The following is a 12792-nucleotide window of genomic DNA, read 5'->3' on the forward strand; positions in this document are numbered from 1 at the left end:
GAATTTAAATCGGAAAAAAACAATTGAGAGAAGTAAATTTGATCATATAGGACGAAGCTTCTATGATCCCAAAAAAACTTGAGAAATGATTGAAAGAACATGTCATGATTTATGTAATACAAATATCCATTTTGGTGATAAATTAGTTGTCTTAGGTAAAGATTTTGAACAGATTCTGTCAGTTTAAAATATAGTTATAGAAGTATGATTGTACAAAAAAGTATTGAATCATCATACATTGAAACATTGTCTTGCATTTTAAAACGCAATACCAATATTGGTTGCATAGACAAAGCATTTTGTAATGCATCATCATTACCTTTTACTTTATACAGAAAGCAATTTCCTTGAGTCTTAACGTTTTCCACGACTATAAACATATCTCAGGGTGAAAGTTTTAATAATATTGGATTATATTGAAGAAAATCACTGTTTCTGCATGGTCGAATATACGTCGCGTTATCAAGATGCAGAAATGAAAATGAAATTAGAGTAGGATAATAATTTGGAAATAAAAAATATTATTTGAAAAGAAGTTTTTGAAGATAATTTATCTGAAATAAATTTAAAAAATTGAATTCATACGCATTTTTAAAAGTATAAAATTGTTCGTAATGCTATTACACAGTTTATTCAAATAACAAATGATTGGATAAGATCAATAAAATTATTGTTCAAATATTGTTTTATGACATAATAAGGTAAATTTCAATAATAACCTTATACTGTTTACTTTGGTAAAAAAACAAACTTATAATATATTATTACACGTAACTATCATTTTTACGTTAATTGTCTCGTTTTACTAAATATCTTCAATTAAAACAAAATTTTTTTTAAATCACTGATTTATTTTGAAAAATTTAATTTGTATTAAAAGATTAAACTAGAGCATGAATACTAATGTCTTTGAATAATATGTACATCAAGTTCTCGGATAGTATAAAGTTTTTATTTCACATACATTGTTTTCTTTTGAACGTTGCGCATTATCTAGGTTGGAGAGATAATAGTAAACCTTATTGAATATTTGTTATATTTTTATAAAGAGGAACATACGATTTTTACTTTTTTGTGTTACATAAGGCTACTAGCAAGGTCTACGGTTTAAATATTCTATAAGATTACTCATTGTTTTTTGACGTTAAAATGTGTGAATAACTTGCATAGATAAAATAATTATTAAAGGAGTGGTGGAAAATTTTAAAGAGGGCTAGAACAAATATTAGATATTAAAAAAAATTAAACTTAAAAAAATAAGATAAAAACCGATATAAGTTACCTTATGTAAAAGGGAGATCGTTGGAGACCGATGGGAAGGGGGGGGGGTAGAGGAGGGGTGGGAGGGGGTTGTGTGGAATGCCCCTCCAAAAGCACTAAAAATAAGTTATTTGTGTGGGAAAAAAATGTGCCCCCCCTCCTTCATAATTAAAGTGAAATTTTACTGTTTTTAACGTTAATTTGACTATTTTATTTTCATTCTGAAACTCCTCTCATCTACTCCACAGCCCCCACTTGTTATCTTTCTGGTTCCCCCATAACTACTATTCTACATACTAAGTAATTATAATTTTTTCTTGAATCAAAAGATAATACTTGTTATCCACATTGTCATTATTATGTTTCCACACTGCTTAAGAGGCAAATACGTGGATTTAATACGTATTAACGAAATATTAAATAAGTGTTCATTCATGTTACAATATTGATGAATAAAATACTTGAAATCCTAAATTCATAACTATACAGTTATTTTAATTTATTTCTATTTAATAATTACGTAACGTTTTTATTTGTGTTTATAATTGTATCGTGTCGATGAATACATATGATAAATATTAAATTTCATATTGTTTTATAATAATAGTAATACAAAAAAAATTAAATGCACTAAGAATATTTCACTTATAAATAAATTATTCATCCTAACTTAAAGAACTAGTGTGTCTCTCACGTATATTTTTGGCATCAGCCAAGGGTCGTCTCACATAGTTTATCCTGACAAAGGCGATCGCTGCACCCACACACACACACGCACGTGCCAATTTCATGGCGACACTATCCGGTGCTACTTTACTCTGGGTTTACCATCCTTGGCCCAATCTCTTTCTACGAATACCTCCATAGCGGTGACCTTGACGCTGGCTGTCCCTTGTCCTCGGCGTTATCGTCCCTCGGCTGGATGGGAGTCAGGTCAGAGTCCTGACAATTGGCTTACGGTAGGTGGTAGCCTGGAACGTTACGGGCAGGCCCGAGGTTAGAGGTGGCTTGGAGTCTCAATTAGTCTTACGGTAATAGTTTATGATGTCTCTCTTTAAAACACGTTTTGGTACTAACGGCTGAGAAAAATAAAAATGACTTTGTCATAGGATCGCTGTTATAAGATACTTCTTAACAAGTACACGTATGTCACTCAACAACAACAACATTACATGTAAAAAAAGACAGAAAAAATATAGAAAAGTCAGTCTCTTCCTGCCAGGAAACAGCGCAAAACCAAATTTAAGGATTCATGTACATTTTATGTCTCTGGCTGCTATAATGGTTATAACAAGGCAAGATTTTAGGCTATATAAACCCATGGTTTAGCTTGGGTGCACTATCTGCAGCTGTAACCAGAAACCGCATACAACTTTAAGGACACGGTTGGTGCATTCTGTGGTACAACTCCTCTTTTCTCTCGGTGAAATCGCGGTGTAGTGACGACGGCTGATATATGTTTAATATCGTGAAAACCAAGGAGTCAAAATTCAACATGTAGTTTTAAAGTTAATTACCTGTCAGAAAGCGGATTCGTTACCCAGTGTAAAGTTAATTGAGTTTGGTCACTGATTTAATTAATGAGGAAAAATAAAAGGGATCTTAAATTTTTTATTTGTCCAATAATCTTAAGTTTCCTGCAATTTTGAAAGCGATTGTTTAAGATTATTACTTTGCTGAAAAACTTTTTAATGTAATAATCTGTGAACCTTTATACCTCTTTAGCTCAAATTTATCAGTCGTTGGCTAAAACAAATATCTTCCAGTGACTACCTTAATTAGTGGAGTGCTTTTAATCAAAATGTTGATAATTATTCTAAAATCTTCTGGACTCATCCCACATAATTCCATCCACTTCATACTTTTTTTTTAGTTCTAATCCTTATGAAACCGTATCACCTTTCGTTAAATCTAAAGGTAAAGAGCAACCCCTGTAATTAATAATTTATTAGTGTCCGCAATTTATTAAGTTTATATTTAGTCATATACCTGCTTAAATCTCTTTGTTATGCTCAAAATTGATAATCCGTAATTTAAAACTTTAAAAATTTTTTAGTCAACACGTTCCATAAAACACAAAGTGTTTTCTTATTTATGTAACACGGTATTTAAACTTTTGTTACCATTTAAAACGTTTTTTCTCAATTTTGTAACTACTATAATTACTTTATTATTTATACGTTATAATTTTTAAGATATAAGAAACTTATCTAATGAATATTCAAGATAAGTTCTGTCGTAGACATATACTGTACCACGAACCGGAACGGACCATTTCTAGCTTTCAAAGTAGATCGCTATCTGTTTCACTGCCCGGATTAGTAGGCATACCTTACATTAGTACTCTAGCTGACCATGCGAGGACAGACGGCGTTTCACTTATCTCTCAGTGTATGATGCAAAAAAAAGTAAAAAAAATCGTTGACAGAACCTTAAAAGACTTGTGTGGTATAAGCAAACCTTTTCAAAATAAATTGATAGTGTCAGGAAGAGATTCCTGTCGAATTCTCCCCACGGCTAACAATGCGAGTAAAATCAGTATCACAGAACATTTAACCTAACATTTAAATATTTGGTATGTATTTTAATTTCTGCATTTTTACCTAAGTATTAAATTCATTGAGCAGTAGTTCTCGTCATTCCCGTCAGATATTGGACGTTGACAAATTCAATCTCTTAGAGTACCAGAAAATTGAAAAGCGTACTACAGGTGTTTAAGAATTTTTCATAAAACTCACAATTGTTCGATAAATAATGTCGTATTAACTTTTCAAAATAAATTTACTTATTTTTTGAATCACAAACTAATATCAGGAGAATCAATCGCATATAACAGAGTAATTATGCAACTCATAATACAGTAGAAAAGACGTAAATATATTGATTATAGTTTTATACACAGTCAAACTGTTATTATTAAAGTTTCATACTTAAGTTTGTTTAAATTACATTTTATTGTAGCGTTATCTGTAAGATCTAATAGATTTTATTAGCACAATTCTGAAAAAGATAATGCTCTATTTTGTTAAGCTTTAGTGGATAACCGATGTATAAATAGATTCAGACAGCAGAAAGAAATAATATCTGTAAGTCTTGAAACTCAGCTTTAGTTAGATTCAAGCAACACCTAATGATTTTAAAATTTTACTTTTATTTGAATTCAAGCTTAGTTTAAGATGTTGAGCTCTATTATGCTTGATTTGAAAAATTGACAAGTGCTTCTATAAAGTGAGCGCAATTCATTTCTTTGTAAATTCTTTAATATTTAACTCAAACTTTCGCTTTAAGACATGTTTAGTAGTTGCCGACTAGGATTCAGCTAGGTGGGAAGTATGTACAGTTAAAAATAATCTATATTTGTACTTTAGCGCAAGCAAGACTGATTTCGGTGGTGAAACTGAGAACAGTGTCTTGTACATTAATTTTGATCGTAGTTGCCTCTTTTTTTTACTGTGTTGGTCCTCTTTCTTCTGAAGTTCGCTAGCTCTCTTTTTCTTAGAGAACGGAGTTTTTTTCTTTTGCCGCGTTCTATTGCTTTACGAGCACAGTTCAGTGTTTTTTCTGAATATGCCGACAAAAGTTGTCTCGTCTGTGGTCTTGAGGTTTCAAAGACTTGAAACACTTTTTCCAAAATTCACTGTATCTCTCTTTCTTAAAGAGAACATTTTTTTTATAGTTGCTACCGCTGTAAGGTGTTTAAGAACAGCTTTAAGACCATCCTTGACGACTGTTATCGTGCTCCCGTATTTCTGGTTGATGTCTTCAAGCGTCGTTTCAATCTCTCTTGGTCTCTCACTATGGCCTCTAGTAATGATTCTTGATTAAGTTTCACTATGTTTCACCCAGTAACGGGGACGTGTCCTCGATTTTTTTCTTGCGAGCTCGCAACGTCACACTCGTTTAATACGAATCTGACATACTGGTGAGTAGCGGTAGCTGCAGTGGTAGCAGTAGCAGTAGTAGCAGCAGTTGCAGAGAAATCTCCGTGCTGTACTGCTGCATTTTTTTCCTGTGATTTGAGCTCTGCATCGAAAGCACAGCTTTTATCTGCCTTTTTCTTTGCAGTTGTGGGATACATGTCTATACTCTAGGCACCTGAAGCACCTTGTAACGTTAAGCCTTCTTTTAATGTGGCAGAAGACAAATCCAACTTTAACCCAACCTGCGTGTTCGACTTTCTTAGTAACTGTTTCGTCAAGGGTTACTAACGCCCTTCTGTGTCTTTAAGCGTTTGCTTTAAGGAGCTGAACCTTCAGATCTTGATTTATATTTTTAATAAATTTCTCAAATGACTCTCTTATTTTTACAACAATTTGTACAATAGCCTCTGTTTCGTCCAGGCAAAACTAGATTTTATAGACTTAAGTACTCTTAAAAAAGTTTGTTCTTAAGCTACGTTTACGAGAACCACCGTTATTATTTTCAGGTTATTGTCAGGGTCTTTTCTATAACAAGAAGGAATCTTTTCATGGTTGCTATCGTTTATACTCTTCCTTTCCGAGGTCTACGATCTTGAGTGTTTCTCAGGGTTGTTTGAAAATCTCCTGTTTCTCTTTCTCTTCTCATCTCCTTGAGGGCCCAGTGCAAAGTCTTTTCCTGGACCTGTTAACGAAACATATCTCTCTTTAGCTCTTTGTAACATAACGAGTCAAGAGCTCCTTCTCAATCATTGTATACAATCTTTTTGTAGGGGAGAATGCCATCCCTTGGTCTTCTACTTGTTCGAGGAACTTCAAGGCCATCTTTAATAATTATCATCGTGTTTGTGTGTTTACATTCTTCATAGTTAACAGGGAATTTAACCTCTGTTTAACTTTTCTTGTAGCATTAATGCTGTCCACTTCTAGTTATTGTTTATCTATAATACCTTTTCTGTATCTGGCAAGGAAGTTAACGTCTCCTATTGTTTGAGTGGTAAAGGTCAACACTACTTTTTTTTAGAAAATAAGTGTCTGGAAAGGTTTGAAATCGGCGCAGCAGGCCTTTTCATTACAAAAACCCTGCTTGGGCTGAACGAGCGAGTCGCTATTTTCTCTTAGTTCTACCAGCGAGAACTGCCTTGACGTTGTGTACCTGGTGTAAAAGTAGTATCTAAGCGTAGTGAATGTTTATGTAGGCATACTATAAGTGCCCCAGGGAGTCGAGCAACATGCATACAAATTCATGACTGGAAAAGAAAACTTAACAAAACAGGCTGGCGTAAACAATAAACTAAAAAGTTTCACCATGTAGACTCCTCAGTAGTATAAAGTCTAAATTAGTCAGCCCACTACGTCTTTTTTGTTTTCCGAAACGTACATCGCTATCAAACTCGAGTATGTGGCATTACCTGGGCCTTATCGTCTGGCTTCATCTGATACCAGAGCCACCACGCCAGCCACAAAGATTCCGCCACCTATCACCAGGAACAAATCATGAGTACGCCTATGTTAGTTTAGTGTAATGCCTGTATCTTAAAAGAACTACGGTAACCGTTGCTTACTTCTATCCATGACTGGTACTAGTTTTTGTTGACCCGTTTTCATTCAGGCCTCTTCCACGGCAGAAGAAGAAAGCAGAAACCACAAAGCACAAGTAGTGCCAGCCTGCATATTGTATCGATAAAATCAGAAAGCGCAAGGCTTATGCCCTCACAGATACAGAGACACGAGTTAACACTTTTTACGCCTCCCACTCTCTGCCCCCACCACTACCGTCAGTAGCCCCTAAACTGCCTGATGCACCTCTGATTTTAGAAGTGTACCCCTATCCGTCACCTGGGTAGCGCCGGGTATGTAGAAACTAGCAAAAACACCCCGCTAAAAGTAGTAGTAGCGCTTCGCACGCTGTTCTCTCCTTCTCATTTTAAATAAGGGTCTTTTAATTTAATACATAAAATAGCAGCTTATGTGACATCTAAGTTTTTGTATTTCCATGTGCTTTACGAATCGATATAAATGAATGTTGCTAGTTCAAATTTTGTGTAGCTTCTAACAGTAAACACAATGCTTACAATAAGTATAAATCAGAATATGTTCATCACACTTATGATTTTCAAAATTGTTTGCGGTCCTACCTAGATTATTGCAAAGAAAAAACTCAGTGGTATACCATTGGGTCCACAAATTATGATAACCAATTCAAGGATAAGTGAATTAGAACATTATTCGATTCATCGTTTCATGAATTAAGAATATTAGGATTTTTTGTTGTTGTGATTTTTATATTTTAATTGCATTGAAATTACTTGCCAGTAATTTTTTAGTACTTTTTTATACGCAGATTTTGTCAATTAATACATTTTTGTTAGTTATAATAACTGTTTTTATTTTTTTACTTTTTTTTGCTATTGGATATTACTGTAATTTTTATCTTAAAATTTCAACGTTTTCAATAATTATTTTTGTTTTAACTAAATGTTTTTTTCATGGTTGTAATATAATTATAAACGTGTAATTTACTTACAAACTTTTTACTTTAAACCTCTGAAGTAAAAAGATTAAACCCAATCTTGGCCTTATTATTTTTAACTATAAATTGCTTTTTTTTCTTGTAATACATTAAAATTATATGTTGCAATAATAAAATATTTACGATGTAACTCAATTAGTTGTCAAAATTTTTTAATACACAATAACGGCTGCTGAAACCGTTTTTTGTAATAATCTCAAGGTGGTAGCATTATTTTATCTTTTTAACGACAATTATTTTTAATTTTTTTTTACTATGATAAACTTCTGAACGATAAGAATATCTATACATGGTAAAATAAAGTAAAGAGAACATTCAAAATTGATAATAATGCAATAACTGAATACTTGCCGATCAAAAAGATTGGTCTTACTGATTGCATATTTTTATATTGGATTTAAAATACTTTTTTAAAATTACTATTAAAATTTGCATAATTCTTGGTTTTGTATAAATATGTGTTCTTTCAAGTAGTAATAAGATGAACTAATTCAAGCATCTTCTCTTATAATTAATATAGGTTTTAAGTTCTACAAAGTTACACAAATTACTTAAAACAAAAATTTTAAAGGAGAATAAAAATTGTCAGTAAACGTCTTGTTGATGACTTACAAACATTATTTATTTTACATTTTTGGCACGATAAATAACCTTCTTTTTCATTCCCAGCAACTTATACTATTATTACATTATATTTTTGTAAACCAATCTGTGAGAAAAGCGATGGGTCTACATGATAATACTAATAATTGTAATAGTGCTCATCTTTGTAATAACGATGATAATGATGATGATTATAATAACCATAAGAATGATAACTGTGATAATAATGATAATTTTGAAAGCCTACGTTTAAAGTGATTTTCTCCGTTTAAAAAACAGTTACTATTATTTTCATGGGATACAAGACATTAATCAAAATGTGTTTTACTTTTCAAGTATAATTGACAAATAATGTGTGTTCAAGATTAATATTTTTTGCTTTTTTCGCTTATGTTTAATAATTTCTCAGACATTTGAAGAATTAAAAATGTTCATAAAATTGTATTTAACCGTAAACTTTCAACACATTTATCTACGTAAATAGTAATAAAGTTGCTTTTTAATAAACTTTACAGGTATGCTTAAATGAATTTTTTGTGTATTGTAGAGATACTATTATAATAAGACAGTCATAAACTTTTTTTTAAGTTTAATATATTTAAATATTTTGAATTCTGCGATACTTGATTTTTTCGTTGATTCATAATAGCAATGTTGTAATGGAGCTGGTGTCAACATAAGTGGCGATTAGCAAATGAGGATTTGTAGTATTTTATACCAACATAAATATTTCTATTTCTCAAACAAATTTCAGCTACAATCTAAGAAATGAGCTAGAACTACAAGTTAGTTATGAAAGTACTTCAAAAAAAATTTTTCACCCGAAATTACAACAACTAGTATTATGTTTTGCATAATTCCACTTAATTTACTTTATGGTATATGTACATGTGTATACATATAATTTTTGTTTTGAAAGCTTGATTGTTTTAGTCTTACTGGTAAGCCCACAGTAGTTATGCAATTTTAATTTTTTATTTCATAATTTTACGGGTGATAAAAAGTACACAAAATTTATTTAGGAGGTTCTGGTAAAGATAGAAAAAGTAAGATAACGCTGAAACAAAATTACGTTCTTTGTAACAATATTTTATGTGTGTGTACAATTTGTCGATATTTCTTGCCTGACGTATTTTTTAAACAGAATCTCATTTAATTTTACAATTCAGCGTAGTCTCTTATGGAGTCAGTAATTAAATTGTATTCAAACAACCATCTTAATAAGTCATAACTTTTTTAAAGCAATTTAAACATCCCTCCTAGTCGAAAATAAGCTTACCAAAACAAAATAGACGAATTTAAAGAAGGTCTAACGAAAAATTTTGAAAAGAGTAATAGTTAATGAAATTTAATAAGTGATTTCCATAAGAGTCCATGTTGAATTGTAAAGTTAAATAATTTTTTTTCGAAAATATATCATGTAGAGAAATGTTACAGCCACTTTTGATAACTGTGCAAAATATGCTTTGCAATGCCGTATTACTATGCATATATAAGCTATCGTCATTAGAATAGTAGAAAACCACGTCGGATTAACCTGTGATATCAATCATGTAAAATAAGGTCATTTACATGGCTTCTGAACCATCGAACCACAGTTGGAATACATATATCAGAAATTAAATTCTCAGAGATTCGAGCAATGTGAGTAAATACTGAGACCTGATCCCAATGAACTTGAGCTACCGTATGTTAAACTTCGAGATATGCAGCCTTAAATTTGATAAGAATATTAAGTTTGTTTCTTTAGAAGTAAACCGTGCAAAATCAAAAGGCAAAGCAGTGAACACTGTGTTTCTTTTACTGATTCCAAAAACCTTGAAAGTCCCTTTTTAAAAATAAATGTTACATTCTTTAGGAGTTAAAAGTTATGTTTTGTCAAAAATACAAGTACTTTACTGTTTACGTTTTCTTGTATTGAATTATAAATGAGACACACATCTCTAATGAACTTAATTTTAAAATTACTATGATATTGTCGATACCTCTCAATGCTTTTAGTTTCAATGGTAAGGTACGACAACGTGCCTTTTGAATTGATCGTTTTAAATTGTTGTGCTTCGGTAAGCAAGTGATAACATGTCGAGATTCATTCTCATATTATTTTGTACTCCCTAGTTGAAATTTGGTCTGGGTGCTGTTTACTTTTCTTCTTTACGTGATAGTTAGCAAATAAGTTAATAATTTATATGTTTTTTTATTACATGATACCAATACATAGAAGAATTCAAATTACTCTTAGTTATGTGACCCGTTCGAGTATCGCGATATGAGCGGCTTATTAATATGAGATAAATTACAGAAATAGTCTAGTAATTTTCTAAATACTTATCGATCTGTGAGATGCATACATGTTTAAAAGGAATTTTCGTGGTTATTTGTATTCAAAGTAGAGTATGATAAAATTACAATAGTATTATCTTTTATAAGTTAAAAAATAAAAAAAACTTGTCTACAAAGTAGGTTTATTTAAAATTTTTTTTCCAATCCTCATCAAATAGAAATTTTTTTGAGGGGAAGAGAACTCTTTATACTGGGCGAATCGTTAAATAAGGGATAATGTCGAGGGGCAATGCATTGTTTAACATTACATAATTATACTTACAAACTAGTGGTATCAAATATTCCTCCTTATACTACTACGGAAGAAATAGGATCTAGAAAATTTTTTAAAATGGAAGATACAGGCAAACAGCTTATTATTATTGCACGATTATTAAGCCAGAACTTCTTTACATCGCACAAGTATATTTTCTATGGAAATACATTTCATATCACTGAGAAAAGCAGGGAATGACAAGTATTTGTGGAGGTTGGCCCGTGAAGCACACAGGGAGATCAAGTCATACTAGTAAATATATATGAAAACGTTAAAGCATTATTTTGTTCCATTTAATGTTAAGTTATACCAAACTAAAGTTTTTATATTAAGAAAACATTATGTACAGAGTTATAAAAGTTTATTGATTGTTTTTGAGGTACGTAATTTGTACAGATTTTTATTTTCTGCCTTACTAGGCGATACCTACTACTAGATACCTACTGGTATCTTTTTTAGCAACGCTTATTTTTGTCTGTCCTTATTTAATGGCTGTAAGTATAAATAAAATTTAAATAAGTCACATTTTTATTTTGTATTGGAGATAGTTAACGGGGCAATTTTACTATGAGGATCCCCGACAACCCTTCTTTCTGAACTTTCATGCGGGGCACTATGATTCTTACTATTTTAACAAAACGGTAAGGACCCAAGCGTCGTTGTTCTATACTATCACCATGGCAGAGTAAGCATTGCATTAGCTGTCTATGAGCTGTCACAGTGATTAAGACATTAAAAACCATCACAGAGGTACCCACAAAAAAGTGTCAGAGTGGAGTCTAGAACCCAAGGTCTTCTGGTAGAAATGAACTCCCTGTATTAATCATTAAACCTGTGGTTGTTTTACTTTAAACATTGAAAATTTAAAGTTACTATTTACAGCTGTCATATGAAACTGACAGCCGTTGTAGGTTATAAATTAATGCTTATGAAAATTGCACTTTTATAAGTATTGTGATACAATCACAATTCTCTCAAGCTCTAGTTTCATTTAAGTTAACCACGTATATAGTTAATAAAAGAACTAATGAAAAAGTCTTTTTAAATTTATGCTCCTGAAAATCCTTACATCTTGCAAGTAGAGAGCTTTGAGGTTTTTTATACATTGGAGTACTGTTATGACTTATTGAAGGTGAAAAGATGGATTGAAATTGAATCATTTCATTTGTAAAGTAATAAACTTATTTCACTCTTGTAGGTACATGGAACTGCACCGGATATAGCTGGTCAAGATAAAGCCAATCCCACCGCTTTGTTGCTATCTGCAGTTATGATGTTAAAACACATGGGCTTAAATGATCATGCACGAATTATTGAGCTTTCTGCATATGAGACTATTAAAGAAGCCAAGTATTTAACAGGTGACTTGGGTGGATCGGCTAAATGCAGTGAATACACAAATGAAATATGTAAAAAAGTTACTTCTCATAAAAAATAAAAGCTTATGTCTCATATCTTATTTAAATTGAATAGGTCTGTAAATAATTATTTATTGTTATGGAAAATGTTATTTATCATCTTTTCTTTAAATACAGTATGATATGAAAATGAAATACTTATTTAGTTCCTGACCAAGCTTATGATTTTTTTCAACATTTAAAATTAAGCATAATAAAGTGAAGTTTTAATTTTGGTAAGAATTTGATTTTTGTAAGATACATGATTGGTCTTATAGAATAAGCCTAATGCACTTTTAAATAAACTAGCTAGTACTTTAAATAGAGTAAAATAATGCCCAAGTTGGTTTCAATTCATAAATTTAAAATGAAAAACGTATCTGATTGTTTTTGTACACCCAACTGAAAGATATTCTCGGACAGGCCTGACCACCGATTTTGTGCGTCGAGCATCACTGCCAGTGTGTAGAGTCATGTAAAGTT

General features: G+C 31.6%; 1 protein-coding gene across 2 annotated transcripts in view; it reads left to right on the top strand.

The window, feature by feature from the left end:
- Positions 1-12465, top strand: part of Idh3a (isocitrate dehydrogenase [NAD] subunit alpha, mitochondrial) — a 199779-nt gene extending 187314 nt beyond the window's left edge. For both annotated transcript variants that reach the window (XM_089596190.1, XM_089596189.1), the window contains one exon: positions 12111-12465. In XM_089596190.1, coding sequence (XP_089452316.1) covers positions 12111-12350 — 240 coding nt within the window. In that variant the 3' untranslated portion in view covers positions 12351-12465. The remainder of the gene's footprint in view (positions 1-12110) is intronic.
- Positions 12466-12792: the final 327 nt, after the last annotated feature.

This window comes from Copidosoma floridanum, unplaced genomic scaffold (genome assembly GCF_036245765.1).
Source record: "Copidosoma floridanum isolate Cflo_tuat_1 unplaced genomic scaffold, Cflo_Japanese_pri ptg000030l, whole genome shotgun sequence".
Taxonomy (NCBI): domain Eukaryota; kingdom Metazoa; phylum Arthropoda; class Insecta; order Hymenoptera; family Encyrtidae; genus Copidosoma; species Copidosoma floridanum.